This window comes from Ictalurus punctatus, chromosome 2 (assembly GCF_001660625.3).
Source record: "Ictalurus punctatus breed USDA103 chromosome 2, Coco_2.0, whole genome shotgun sequence".
Taxonomy (NCBI): Eukaryota; Metazoa; Chordata; class Actinopteri; order Siluriformes; family Ictaluridae; genus Ictalurus; species Ictalurus punctatus.
In genome coordinates this window covers 29,037,991-29,053,444 of record NC_030417.2, presented here as the reverse complement: position 1 = coordinate 29,053,444, position 15,454 = coordinate 29,037,991, and the positions used below count along the sequence as shown (strand labels likewise).

Below are 15,454 nucleotides of genomic sequence, written 5' to 3'. Positions count from 1 at the left end.
GTACATGTCACAGTAACATTTTCATGAATGCCAGGACCCAAGGTTTCCTAGCAGAACATAGCCCAGAGCATCACACTTCCTCTGCCAGCTTGCCTTCTTCCTATAGTGCATTCTGGTGCCATCTCTTCCCCAGTAAGTGACGCATATGCACCCAGCTGTCCACATGATGTAAAAGAAAATATGATTCATCAGACCAGGCCACCTTCTTCCGCTGCTCCATGGTTCAGTTCTGATGCTCACGATGTCCATTGTAGGTGCTTTCGGTGGAGGACAGGGGTCAGTATGGGCAGTCTGACTGGTCTGTGGGTACGTAGCCCCATAACCAGCAAGCTGCAATGCACTGTGTGTTCTAACACCTTTCTATTATAGGCAACATTAACTTTTTCAGTAATTTGTGCTACAGTATCTCTTCTGTGGGTTCAGAACACACGGGCTAGCCTTTGCTCCCCACGCACATCAGTGAGCCTTCCCTAGATCACTTTTGGTAGGTACTAACCACTGTATACCAGGAACTCCCCACAAGAACTGCTGTTTTGGAGATGCTCTGACCCAATCGTATAGCCATCACAATTTGGCCCTTGTCAAAGTTGTTCAGATCCTGACGCTTGCCCATTTTTCCTGTTTCCAACACATCAACTTTGAGAACTGATTGTTCATTTGCTATCAGATATATCCCATCCCTTGACAGGTGCCACTGTAATGAGATAACCAATATTATTCACATCACCTGTCAGTGGTTTTAATGTTATGACTGATTGGTGCATAACTGAACTTTAGGGACAACAGAGGTACATTCTAAGCTTTACTCTAATTATTGCAGCTTTAATAAGTTATTTAAAGGTACAATAATGCAATACAAGCAACATATTTTATTGTGCTGTTACCTTTGACAGAATCCATCACACCTTTCAAAACTGAAGTAATGAATGTATTTGTCACTGGCCCATTTTTACCCGATCACAGGCAGGACAAACTTCTTAATTTTTAATTCAATATTTTTAACATAGAATAATAGAGAATACTCTTGTCAGTAAAAGAGTTCTAGTAGATTTGGTTTAAGGTGGTCCAAGTTACATGACCTGATCCTACTGCTTTCAACTGTAGGCTATATGAAATTATGTGATTTTAATTTTAATAACAATGACACATTTCATGAACAGGTGAACATACAGTACCACCCACTCACATACCAAGCTACCCATAAAACCATGGTGGATATCAACAGTGAAATAGCGCTGAATTGATTATTATAAAAAATTGCTGTGTGACTATGTTTGACTGAGTAGGCTAAATCTCTCTGTGAGATGTGATGCCCTGGTGCTGATCTTCTGAGCACAATTAAGCCAATCCTCATTTGGAAGCATTAATATTCCTTTGTTTACTGAATATAGGCCTGTATCAAGCTAATGAATCAGTCTGTTAGTCTGTTTTTGCTCAGCTTAAAGAGAAGCCACTCACTTCCTCTCTCCTGGGAGTGAAGCTTTATTTAGAGGTGGATTATTTTACTAATCAACCCAATGAGCAACACTACATTGCCAACCAGGTGTTTGTTTACTTCTCTCTTCACCCCGACATAGCAACACTGAACTAAAGTGATCATTCATTAGCCAGAACTCAAATGATGCATTCATGTATTCATTAATACGTGAACATAGATGGATTGTATATAGTTAAACAGCAGAGGACTGTGTACGTTTCACTGTGTGCGTAGAGTAAAATTATTTCCGATATACTGGAAATATATGAAGAGTTATGCTGGAAAACACATTGCTATTGATGTATTAAGTAATTGCTGGGAATATGTAAACAAAAAAAGAAATGGGATTTGAATGGAGCATAAGCCTCTTAACAGAAAAATATCAGATTGCAGAGACTGTGTGTAATATGTCACCTGTATGGGGAGAGGTACTGGCATGGACTTTTCCTGAGGTTGAAATTGATCTGGAGATATTAGAAAAGATAAGGGATTGGGAGGAAATGGGCATGATAACATCTAATGTAAAAAAGAATGTTCAGGGAAAATTTTATGAAAGTCTACAAATATATACAGATGGATCAAAAGATCCAACCATAGGGATTACAAGAATAGGAGTGTATATTCCAGTATTAAGTGTAGAAATGTCAAAAAGACTAACAGCTAATTTATCCATATATTCTGTAGAGATAACTGCCATCATAATAGGTTTAACATGGGTAGAGGAAATAAGACCTGACAGAGTAGTTATATGTTCTGATTCAGCATCAGTATTAACATCATTAGCTACCCAAAGATCATCCAAAGAAGATTTGATGAATGAAATACTCATGCGCTTGTATCATATTCAAATGAAAAGTGGGACAGTCAGATTCTGTTGGATACCAGCACATAAAGGGATTCATGGAAATGAAGCTGCTGATGAGTTAGTGAAGAAGGCTTTAAAAAGAAATGAAAAGGATATTAGAGTACCTCTAGGTAAGGGGGAAATAAAATCTATTGTTAAGAAAAATATTAAGAGTGGCAAGGAATATGGGATAAGGGCAAGAAGGGAAGACTTTTATATAAAATAAAAACCGGAAGGAAGAGTTTATAATAACTAGATTAAGGCTTTGTCATACAGGATTGAACTCTTCATTGGCTTTAATAGGAATCCAAAGAAATGATTTATGCAAATATTGTAGAGAAAAAGAAACTGTAGAGCATGTCATATTTGATTGTAGAAGGTATATACAGGAGAGAAGGGAATTAATACAATATTTAAACAGTAATGCACATAAAAATAGGGAGTTTGAGAATCTATTAGGAATAGAGGTTAATAGAGATAGGATAAGATTGGATATAGGGTTTTGAGTATATATAGGTTTGAGTGATAGAATTGAAATATATTAAAGAACAGATTTGGGTTGTAATGCATCAGTCTGGATCCAGAGGGACTCAGTGTGTTAGCTGGAGGAGCTGAACACGCAGCACCAGCTGACACCTAGGTCCTGATGGATCTAGACTTAGGGTAAACATGTTAATTTTTTAAGGGATTAAGAGAAAGGCATGCAATATGATGCATTAAATTGAACAGTAGGTGGCGGCATGTGCTCATGACACCAGTCCTCCATTAAAATAAAAGAAGAAGAAGCCTCGCTGAAAAGTAATTGTTCAGTTTCTTTTGTGTTCTGGTTTTGATCTTTGCCTTCGCTCCCGTTTTGGATAACTGTTTTGCCTTTGATACCCTTTTTGCTGATCGCTTGACCCTGGACTGTTTTTGAGCACTGTTTCATTTGCTTTATGATTTGGATTTGTCTGCTTACTTAATAAACTACTTGCTCACCTGCATTTACATCCTGCTTCGAGTGCTCTAACAGATTACTTTGCCTCACTATGGATGCAGCAGGAGAGCAAAAGGAATGTCATACCAAGATAACCATGCCGGCACTTAACTCCATCCTTTTACCTCAGTGGACCTTTTTGATTCCCCCTGAACCATATGATGGATTTTCTGTTTTTCTCGAAAGTTATCTCCTACAGTGCTGGGGTGGACCCCAAGCCTGAAGAGAAGCAGTGGTTGGGGTTCATGTTATCCCAGTTCACTGGCCCAACCCGCCGCTGGGAGTAGCTCATGATTACCATGAGATCCAGCGGCCTTAGCAGCATAGCCCAGATTGTTGGACTATTAATAAAAAAATTTTGGTGAGGGCCAGCCTGTCGGACATACCTGTAGACAGGCAGATAGGGCAGCTTACACAGCCCAACTCCAGCCTGAGACCCATGAGGTGGTCTCCTCTGCCGAGCTCCAGCTGGAGGTCAACGTGGCAACCTCATGTCCAGAGCTCCAGCCTGAGACTCAGGAGGTGGTCTCCTCTGCTGAGCTCCAGCTGGAGGTCAATAAAGCATCCTCATCTCCAGACTCAAGCCTGAGACCAATGAGGGGGTCTACCCTGCCGAGCTCCAGCCGGAGGTCAACAAGGCGACCTCTCACACCAAGTTCCTGTCTGATGCCGATGAGACGGCCTCCCAAGCCATGCGTAAGATCTTTACCCACCCTCCCTCCTCTAATACGGATCTCGCTCAGCAGGCCAATTCAACTGAGAACATCGCTCAGCCTCCCTGCTTGACTGAGGATGCCACTCAGCCCCCCTGTTCAGCTTAGGATACCGCTCAGCCTCCCTGTTCAGCTGAGGATGCTGCTCCGCCTTCTGGTTTGACCGAGAGCTCTACTTTGCCTCCCTGCTCCGCCTCTGATGTCACTGTGCCAGGCTTCTCTTCAGACGTTGCTCTGTTTTCCTACTCCGCTGAAGATGTCGCTCCACCTCCTTGCTTGGCGGCGAATTTCACTCCACTTTCTTGCTCGGCTGAGGATGTTGCTCCACCATCCTTCTCGGCCAAGGACGTTGTTCTACCGCAATGTTCCGCTACAGAGGTCACTCCATTTCTCTGCTTTGCGCCACATGTCACTCCTCCTTCTGGCTCCACAGAGGACATTGCTCCCCCCTCATGTTTTGCAAAGAGCATCGCTTCCCCCTCTGGCCTTGCGGAGAACTTCACTTCCCATGTGACCTCGCGGAGAGAGTCGCACCCCCCTCTAGCTCCATGGTTAACGTCGCTTACCCCTCAGGCTCCGCCTTGAACTTTGTTCCCCCTGCTGGCTGTGCGGTAGTCGTCGCTCTGCGCCCAAGCCAGGCTGGGGATTTTGCATCATCGCTCTGTGGTACGGAAGAGACTGCCCCACATCTGTATCCCAGAGAACATGTCTAGCGTCGTCTTTCTGGCCCTGTGAGGGATGAAACTCAGTTGAACTTGGAAATCCTTAGGGACATCTGGCCTGGGTGTACAGGACCCCGTCCTAAACTTATCACGTGCTTCGGGAGCCACACATTAAAGGCGGGGGGGGGGGGGGGGGGGGGGGGGATTCTGTTATGTAAATACCAGAAAAGGGACTAGTCACTACGATTCGCATCAGCCAATGCAAATCACCTGACCACGTCACATGACTGTCTGCATCTGTTCTCTCATTCACTCATCACTCACTCATCACTGTTTACCTATATCAGCCTCATTCTTTTTCAGCCTCACTGCAAAGTATTTGCTCAGTTTCCTTTGTGTTCTGTCATTACCAAGTCGTTTATTTTTCTCTTTTCCTGGTTTTGATCTTTGCCTTTGCTCACGGTTTAGATAACTGTTTTGCCTTTGATACCTTGTTTGCTGATCGCTCGACCCTGGACTGTTTTTGAACACGAGTTTGCTTTACGATTTGGTTTTGTCTGCTTACTTAATAAACTACACTTTATTAACCTGCACTTGCATCCTGCTTTGAGTCTGTGTTGTAACAGCTATAACTTTCAACTGGGCTTGGGAATTGACATTATGTCGTGCTACATTATGGGATTTTGGCTGAAGCCTGTTTTGCCACATATACTTTACAGCACAATGAAATCCCTAGCTTGTTAGGGAGCTGGGGTCAAAGCAAAGGGTCAACCATGATACAGCACCCTTGGAGCATATGCAGTTAAGGGCCTCGCTCAAGCAGCAGCTTGGCAGCACTGGTGCTGATTGAACCCCAACCTTCTGATCAGTAACCCAGAGCCTTAACCACTGAGATACCACTGCCTGATTTGGAAACTACCAATAGGGTGGTGGGATGAATCAGAGTTACTGTTACCACCCAGAGGTTGCTTATTTTAATACAACATCACATCCAAAAGTATTTCATTCCTCTTACACTAAATCAAATTTTGATTACATTACAAGGTTTATTTAATACAACAGGTTTTTGTAGTTTTAAAAATAAAGTTTTATAGTTACAAGCAAGTTAGCAGCGATAAACCGCAAAACTCCTCTGTCCTGAAGACTTTTTTTTAAAAGTTACACCTCTGCTTGTAAAAAAGCATTGACACTGGAGAATCCTTTCATAAATGTTAAATAAACGTGTCTTCACAGAAAACTGTTAGATAAAACATCTTTTATTTAATGTGTTTATGTGGCACATCTGCCAACCAAGTCCCTGTGACTGAATAGTTACTGTAGAAGCAATATTAGAAGGAGTGTTTCTGCTACAGCAAATTAATCAACACCTTCTGACCAATCAGATTCAAGAATTCAAAAGCAATTTGGTATGATCCAAAAACATAATGTTGAACAAATTATAGCCTAGGTGAACCTGACAGACTGAAATACCAATGGTTTTAGGAGACATGACCTGAGTGTTATTTCCACTATTTACGTAGTTGCTATTGAATGTTGTTCTTCACAGCAATTTTACATTTTTATCGTTTCCCTACTGTGTTACTAACATTTAAAATAAGCATATTTGCTTAAGACATCTTGCAGATTTGTAAATAAATAAATAAATAAATAAATAAATAAATAAATAAATAAAGGCATATTATCCATTTCCCATTCAGAAAATCATGGGGGATGAAAATGTTTGCAATCAACTGCAGCTAGGTGAGTCAGTCTTAGATAACGCTCCTAAAAGGTCTGGGCTGGCTCAGCCATTGTTCCTCAAACATCACTTATCAACCACTCCTCACGTCTCAGTTCTTATATTTAAGATTGTGGAGTGAAAAGTGAGGAAAGACATCATGTCTGATGGCTGATTTTTCGTTTGACGTATGACGCATTTCGAGATTTGACAGAACTGCATTTGTTCAGAGACTGACGGATGTTAAATGTACACCGTGTCTCCAGCTGAGCCTCTGCATGCTGGTTGTTGCGGAGGCTGTGTTTAGCTCAGCGGATCAATGGAGGATGTGTGACTGCGAGAGCAGTGCAACACTTTCACTCCCCACACACATTCACTGACTGGGGATTTAGAAAGGAACACACTGATGAAGGGGAACAAGTGATTGTCAGACATTTTACCTTTGGCTCTGTGCTCCATTTTAGAGAATGCTTTGAGTGGCAGTGAAAGATTGGAGTTACGTTTTGTTTAGCAATGTTTAATCTATTCATTTAATCTATTCCTTTATTTCCTTGGATGTAATGTTACTGGGTTTTCTGTTTATTTTATATGATCTGTCACATATATGATCTGCACATCACATACACTGTAAATGGAATTTAAAAAGCATTTCAGAGCTTTGCAGGCTTTTATCAGGATTATGTTTATTCAATTCATAACAACAACAATAACAATAACAATAACAATAATAATAATAATAATAATAATAATAATAATAATATGCTTATAAACAGTGTTTATTAAAATACAATGGTGCAATTTCATCTAGAAATTTTTCCATGTCTTCTTGACTGTGTTAATTTATGGTGTGCAAGCGAAACTAGAACATGTTGCAGAGCTTCCAGCTGTGGTGGCAACACAGAGGCGGGGTGTAAAACAAATCATTTGAAATAACAAATTAACACCAATTAGTATTTTACAAGGTAGGGAGATAAGATACTGCATCACTTAGCATGCTGGACTCAAAGGTCAACGCTATGTCCTTTATTCACTGAGACATGTATTAGATGAAGCACTTCATACTTGTTGAAATGTGGCTGTAGAAAAAATTTGGCTGTACAAATTGTCCATTCCATTCTCACTGTGCATACTTACATATAAAAAAAAAAAAATATATATATATATATATATATGAAACACGTATTCTGACTGAGATACTGTAGTTTTTCTATTCGCTGATCAGAATATTATGTTTTTAAAATAACAGGCAGGCCCACTCTTACAGGCAGATATTGGTTTTGTATTTTTTTCCCCATAATCTTAATAATAAGCTGCTGTATAAGAAATCCTGCAACTCAAGGATGCTACGACTAAATGAAACTCAGACGGTCTTCAAAAACAAAAGATCACATATTTTTTTTGTTTGTTCGTTATTGCCTCTTAGCTTCCTGAAAAGGAAACACTCTGTTGATGGTGCTACACAGAAGCATTATTGGTTCCTTTAGAAGAACAAACTGAAGGACTCAGCCATTTTGACCATCAAGTATTTGAACTCTGAAAATAAAACTAAAATACACTTCTACTGGCAAATAAATTGGCAAATAAATCCATCCATCCATTGTCCATACCACTTATCCTACACAGAGTCGAGGAGGAGCCTGGAGCCTATCCCAGGGAACTCAGGGCACAGTGTGGGAGACACCCTGGATGGGGTGCCAAGCCTTCGCAGGGCACACTGGCAAATAAATGACAAAGAAAATTTCTGATGTTGACCTACTTAACAAAAGATGAAAGTTGTTTGACCAAGCGGGCATCACAACAGGAAAAAAGATTTGCTCTTAAGGGCACTAGATTTAACTTTCTTTTTCAAAGAGTGCAGGACCTGCTATCAAATGCATACTTACAGTACATTCCTCACTCTCTTAACTACTGTACTTTGACTGTAGTTACTGAATAATTCATTGTACACAGTGAATAAAAAGTTAGGAGTTTAGGGGGCTGATGTTTTCTAAATTATGCTCTGCAATATGTTCACGAATGGGTGATTATCTTGTCCAGTGGTTTTGAACTAGTAAAGACAAACACTGCCAGATTGGATGGACTGTATTTAGTCTAATGATCATTTAAACCCTATCCAATTTTTAAACAAAACAAGACCATTCTTTTTTGTTGTTGCATGCAATTATTTAAAAGAAAATATATTTAAACTCTTACTTAGCATCTCAAGGCCATTATTTCAATACATAACTCTAGAAGTATTGGCAACCTTCATTAAAATTAGCAAACATTAATCTATAACAAGAATAACATGTAATAAGTGATATTTTGAGCTAAAAAAAATAAATGAACATTGTTTTATTTTAAAGTGCTCTTCCTTCAAACACACAAAAATCCTACGTTAATTACTGCACTTTTATTTTCTACAAAATACTGGTTTTTAAAATGATCAGCACCCTTACAATTCATATTTTGTGATCCTGCCTTGGAGAGACAGCACTGAGTCTCTTCCTATAATATCTAACAATGTTTGAGTCACTTGTGGCAGGATCTTGGTCCACTCCTCCATGAAAAACATTTTAAGCTACTTTATATTCTTGGGTTTGTGCATGTGGACTTCCTTCTTCAATTCAGAACACAGGTTTTCAACAAGGTTCAAATCTGGAGACGGAGATGGCCAGTGGAAAACATTGATTTTGTGTTTCTTTAACCAGTTCTGCATTGAATTGGAAGTATGTTTGGCTCATTTTACTGAAAGCCCTATATATGGCCAAGTCTGAACCTCCTGGCAGAGGCAACCAGGTTTTAGACTGGAACTTAGCAGAATTCATGATGCTGGGCGGCTGTGGCTCAGGTGGTAGAGCGGGTTGTCCACTAATCGTAGGGTTGGAGGTTTGATTCCCGGCCCACGTGACTCCACATGCTGAAGTGTCCTTGGGCACTGAACCCCAAGTTGCTCCCGATGGCAAGTTAGCAGCTTGCATGTCAGTTCTGCTACCAGTGGTGTGTGTGAATGGGTAAATGAGACAGTGTAATGCACTTTGGATAAAAGTGTTATATATTTGCCATCAATCACAACTAGCCACAAAAATGTCCTCCACTATATATTACAGTGAATAATTGGAGCTTTTTCTTGTATGCAGTTCCCTTTTGTCACCAAACATGTTGATGGTAGCCTGACAATTTTTTTTTTTTTTTTGTTAACTGTCCACAACAGATCCATGGTCAGCTGTAGTTCTGATGACAGTTGGTGATGTTCAGACTCTGCATTTTGTGCACTGCTCTCAGGAACAGCTTATTGCTTTCAGTGCTTCCAAGCAACTTGCTGCAACGAAAGTTGCATTTAACAGTTGACAACCACCTGAACTGGCTAGGCGCAGAAGATTCCTGAAATACCTGGATGGGGCAGAACAAGGAAGCTGTCAACGGTTGCAACCAGATTTCTGAGAAGGCAGGTTGTGAAAAACGCTCGAGTGACTACAAAAGACCTGCATCAAGACTTGGTGGCAACCGGCACTGAGGTTTCAGTGAGCACAGTATGGCGCGTACTAAATGCAGGTTTCCATACCAGAACTCCAAGATGTACACACTACTGACCCAAAAGCACAAGAAAAGTCAGCTCAAAATCGTATAAATAAGCCACAGAAGTTTTGGGATTCTGTTCTGTGGAGCGATGAAACAAAACTACAACTTTTCTGCACGATGGATCAGCGGTATGTCCGGAGAAAGAAGAATGAGGAAAGAACACTCTGTCCACCGTCAAGCATGGTGGAGGCTCGGTGATGCTCTGGGGCTGCCTTGCATCCTCTGGCACTGGAAACCTGCAGCGTGTGGAAGGCAAGATGGATTAATTGAAGTATCAGGAAATCCTGAGAAAACGTCATGCCATCTGTGAGGAAGCTGAAGCTTGGATGTCACTGGACCATTCAGCAGGACAATGATCCCAAGCATACCTCAACTTCCACCAATGTTTGGTTGCAGAAGAAGTCCTGGAAAATTTTACAGGGCCATCACAGTCACCTGACTTGAACCCCATAGAAAACACTAGTATTTAAAAGGTAGTTCTAATGAGCATGTTGTTTGGATATTTTGAAATGTTATGTGATGTTTATTTCATACAGTCATATTTGCTCACATTTATGAAGGATATCAATAATTTTAGAAGGCACTCTATTTATATTGAATGCAAGGCATTCTGCTTTTTTCCGTATTTTTAAAGGTGGTTTCAAAATAATATGGAAATAATATGGCTCTAGTTAATTTCATATCAAGGAAAAAGTTTATAAAAATAGATTACATGCCCACGAACAAAACATACAGTATATGCCTCAACAATCACAAGTAGCAAGTCTAGCTCCAGTTCCCTAAGGACATCATAAAGAGCGTTCAGCCTGATGCTCACTCTACCATTTAACGATGATCTTATTGCTATGATGCTTCTGGGATTTGAAAAATTCTAAAGATATAAGCATGAGAAATTACATTGGCATCAGAGCCAGAAGAACTACTATGCCATCTACTGGCTCAGCACATATGTTGCAAGCTTTCTGAATGAAAACTGCACATTCCTTAGCAGACAAACAAGATTGCATACAGTTTGACCCAACATGAAAATTTTTAATAGGCTTTAAGAAAAAGACATTACAAAGTATCTGCCATATGTCTCATACACTTCCAGTAGGTCCTCTGCTTCACATCTTAACTTCTCATCAACGCAATATTCAGCATTAACATAGTACACACTACAGTATTATGTTAGGCACGATGTGGAAGGAGACAGCATTCATACCCAGAATCCACCATTTTAAATGCCAGATCTTTGCTCTAAGAGCACTATTAATATGACAGTGGTGTGGGTTCAGTAATAGACAGTTTAACATTATAATGATCAGAATACCTAAATATTCATATAGAACTGTGTATGAACAGGCTTTCTTTTGAAGCCCACCTGCCCTGAGGTGAGTTACAGGTAAAGGTAATAACTGGGCAGATCTGAGAACTATCACCATCACCAAGGCCCCTTTAGCTCATCTGAAATTCTGTGCAGAATAACATCTCTTCTTATTCATTTTACTTACACCTTTTATAAATGACTCGTCTTTATCTTTATCTTAACCCATTTTAGGAGACTCGTTCACTACAGCAAAGGGGTGATGCAGTGGAAGTGCTCAAGATTCCTGCACGCCTGGAGCCAGCGCTGCACGTTGGCAGGAGTGGACAAGGCCTTGCTGTCTTGAAGGATGCAGCACGCGCACGCGATGTCAGCCAATGAAGGCTCATGGCCCAGCAGCCATATCGAACGGCCCAGAGTGCTGTTGAGTGAACGCAGCACAGCCGCACGCTCCTTACTGCCCCCCTCTGCCAGCTGGAAAAAGGCCGTGTCCACCCAGCTATCCAACTGTGTAGCAACAATCGGGTCCTTCGGCTCGGAGCCCAGCAGCCGAAAGAGGAAGCGTGCCACGTTGGCCTCACCCTCGATGGGGCACATACTCTGCGTGCTGAACTTCATCTGCACTTTTGGCACTGGATGGAAAGAGGGATCACAGATCAACATAAATGCTGCACAATAACACTGAAAAATGATGAACAGGTAAGCTATTGTTTTACTATTTTTTCTGTATTCGTCAGGATTTTTAAAATGCTGCATTCAAGTGTTCATCATAAATGATGATCAAATGGAGAACTAGTAAACACTTCACTTTATACAGGTGCTTTAAGGAAGACAGCACAGATAAATGAAGTAAAGAGTTTTTTCTATGTTAAAAAGAAAATAGTAATCTTTGCAGTTCTAAAACAACTAAAACACATTAAATATATATATTTTTCATGAGTGGACCTTGTTTTTACAATTGCTTAGAGCATGACCTCATTATAACCTACCAAGACATCAATATTGATGATTGTATTATTATCAAACAGATATTCAGAAACATCTCTGATAAATGATAACTGAAAATTGTATGCAGTAGTTTCCCCACTTGTAAATATGTCATCATTTGGTCAAGTACAAAATCCAGGTAGAAAAATCAGGAATTCCCGGATTCTGATGCTGACCCTGTGAAGCTCTATTCACCAGCCAATCAGGGTTTGATTTCATAATAGCCATCGTATCACAATGGCGCCATTAACATAACTAGGTAACCACAAAAAAGTTAGGGTGGTAAGTAATTTGGTTATTCACATTGATGTGTGTAAAACAGTATATGAAATTAAAATGGTGGTGTATTACATGGCCTATAATAATTGCTTTATGTTTTAGAATGCTGAGTAAGGAGAAAACTTTTTGAACTTCAGATGCCAAACATATTTCTCAGGAGTAATTAAAGACTGGGTGAACCAGATTATTTCTACTAAGAATGTTACTGCTGCCAAATGAAACTGCATTACAGAAAGAAAACAACCTTGAACACTTTAATTTAATTTTTGTTCTTTCTCTTACCGTCTTTCCATATGAGCGTAAAGCCCAACTGGAAGCGTTGGCGGCTATAGCTGTCAGTATGGCGCGGTCCTAAGCACGAGAGCAGCTGAGGAGGCACGCTGGAGACGGATGAGTGCACATGCACGGTGGAGAGCACACGATAACTCTGGCACAGAAGCCCGTGAAGCACCAGCAGGGACAGTGGTGGACTGGCAGGGTTGGCATTGATCACTATGTCCCTCAGAGCACCTAGGTCCTAAAACATGAAAATGGACAGCTTTTTCAATGCATCTAGCCAAGCTTTAGGTTGTTTTTCAGGTTAGTGATGTGGAATGAAACAGGATAAGGGAAGCTAATTTTAGCTACATTCCATCACTGTGACAGACAAACTGTCCATTCTACTTGGTAAACGAGGAAACAAATATATTAAAGAAGGTAAATTACAGAAGACCTGCCCACCTTGCCGAGAAGAGCGTCCAGATCAGCCGTGCCTGTGAAGGAGGGCACTGTAGTGGTCTGTGACAGAGTGGTAACATCCATGTCAGCATCTGGAGTAGTGACTGTCTTTGCCAGGCCGTCGATCGCTGCTTTCAGTTCATAGAGCTTGCGCATAATCTCGTCCTGGCGAGCCTCCAGAGCTTTAAGGGCAGGATCCACCTCCCCATTCTAAACAAGTGACAAAAATAAAACAGACAATGAGAGACAAGATGAAAGATTTAACAGATGTTTAAAGTACAGGCCCATAAGTATTTGGGCAGTGACACAATTTTCGTAATTTTGTACACACTTTGTACACCACCACAATGGTTTTGAAATGAAGCAATCAACACGTGATTGAAGTGTAGACTTCATGTAGATTTAACTCAAGGGGTTTAACAAAAATATTGGATTAACCATTTAGAAATTACAGTAATTTTTTTTACAGAGTCCCTCCATTTTCACAGGCTCAAAAGTAATTGGACAATTGACTGATAAGCAGTTTCATGTTTCAACCGCTAGTGGTGGTTGAGGAGATCCCCCCATACTATGTAAAGCACTTTGAATGTTTAGAAAAGCTCTATATAAATGTAACTGTAACTAACTAACATTTGCTGATGTCCATGGGTTGCAGATTTCAGGCAAAGGATTTGCATTCAATAATTAAAAAATAATCCTAATATTTATGATTATGTTGCCTTGTCCAATGACTTGGAGGGACTCTGGTAATAATGGCTGTAATCTTCTATACGGTTAATGTAATATTTTTGTAAAAAAAACAAAAACAAAAACAAACAAACCCTTGAGTTCAAGCTGAAAGTCTACACTTCAATCGCATCTTGACTGCGTCATTTCAAATCCATTGTGGTGGTGTGCACTACCCAAATACTTAGGGACCTGACTGTATGAAGCCCAAGTCTGGCAAATCAATCAATTTACCTCAGAATTCTTGAAATTCAATCTTCGCATATACTTTTACTTAGGTAAAGTCAAAAAGAAACCAAAAGCAAAAATGTAATAGAACAATGTTACAACCAAATATGTTATGACTCAAAATGAATAACAAAGAAATAAAAACCCTGAAATAGGAACAATATATGATACAAAATGAGCCAATTCTTTGCTGTCGCTCAATACTTTTTTTATTCATTTATTTGGTGTCCCTTAGGTATGTTAGAATCGTGTTTATGTACATGCTTAAACTTAAACACAGTTTTTCCCCCCTTCTTCAGATCATCATATGTACAACGTGAATAAAGAAACCTGCGCAGAAAGCTGCGCAGAGATGAACACCTCGAATATACAATTTGCCCACAACTAACGTCAGTTGCATCAGCCGGCTCTATTAGGCAAAAGGGCACTTGCTACCTAGCACACTGACTCTAGTTTGCAGTGTATCGGAAATCAGCTGGCTTCACCGACAGAACGCTTGTCATATTCACAAGAAAACACATGGAACAGCTTTCCGAAAGCATTGGCAGCTCCGTAATAAACAGATTTACCTGCAGCGGATATTCTGCGCAGCTGCTTCCAGGCTGCGCGTGGATATTCGGTAACTTGTACATGCACGTTGGCAAATCAATCTTTATGTCACCCTGGCTAGTGGGCTTTACCTGGTACATGGGCATGATGTCTGAGTCCAGAAAAATAAATACGAACACAATCCGAAATAAAACTAATGCTTTAGATTTTGGTCGCCTTCCCTACTGCCCGTCCAACACCAAAGCTCGAGCGGAAAGAGGCCGCGTGGGAGTGACGTCACTTCCTCCGAAAGTAAAAGTCTATACAGATGAATCGAGTTATTGCCAGGTTCTGTTTTTAAATAGTATTATTAGACTCGACAAATAGACTGGTCTCGTACATAGTAGTAACCAAATTAGTCTAATTATGTTTTCATTCAATGTTTCATGAATTTGCAACAACTGTTTCAGCCGCGTTGGTTGGATAAAACAATCTGGCAACCCGAGCAGTTAGTTTTCACCCACTGACCGACTTCTGCTTTGTCTAACAGTAGGGTGACCATCCGTCCTCTTTTTTCCGGACATGTCCTCTTTTTCGGACCTTAAAAAACATGTAAATTTGAGAAAATGTCCGGGATTCGGCTTTAGTTTCATTATGATGTGCTTATGGTCTAATACAGCATCGTGTGTGCATATTTGCATTTCTTTAACCCCTCTCTGTAATTCTCGCACAC

General features: G+C 40.4%; 1 protein-coding gene across 2 annotated transcripts; it reads right to left on the bottom strand.

Annotated features, from left to right (window-relative positions):
• Nucleotides 1-10,961: 10,961 nt before the first annotated feature.
• Nucleotides 10,962-15,022, bottom strand: aimp2 (aminoacyl tRNA synthetase complex interacting multifunctional protein 2). 2 transcript variants are annotated; one of them, XM_047149568.1, is made up of 4 exons: nt 14,874-15,022; nt 13,243-13,449; nt 12,805-13,039; nt 10,962-11,888 (listed from the first exon to the last, which is right to left on the bottom strand). In XM_047149568.1, exons 1-4 carry the CDS (start codon nt 14,886-14,888, stop codon nt 11,503-11,505), a joined length of 843 nt encoding a protein of 280 aa, XP_047005524.1. In that variant the 5' UTR covers nt 14,889-15,022; the 3' UTR covers nt 10,962-11,502. The 2 variants fall into 2 exon arrangements, with proteins under 2 accessions (XP_047005524.1, XP_017314909.1); XM_017459420.3 differs by having other exon boundaries at nt 14,763-15,016.
• Nucleotides 15,023-15,454: the final 432 nt, after the last annotated feature.

What these genes read in the sequence shown, in the direction of transcription:
- aimp2 (XM_017459420.3), bottom strand. Translation starts at nt 14,888, where the DNA reads ATGCCCATGTACCAGGTAAAGCCCACTAGCCAGGGTGACATAAAGATT. An exon ending in GCGCAGAATATCCGCTGCAG is followed by an intron (nt 13,450 to 14,762) that starts GTAAATCTGTTT and finishes TCACTTGTTTAG; the next exon opens with AATGGGGAGGTGGATCCTGC. An exon ending in TGGACGCTCTTCTCGGCAAG is followed by an intron (nt 13,040 to 13,242) that starts GTGGGCAGGTCT and finishes TTCATGTTTTAG; the next exon opens with GACCTAGGTGCTCTGAGGGA.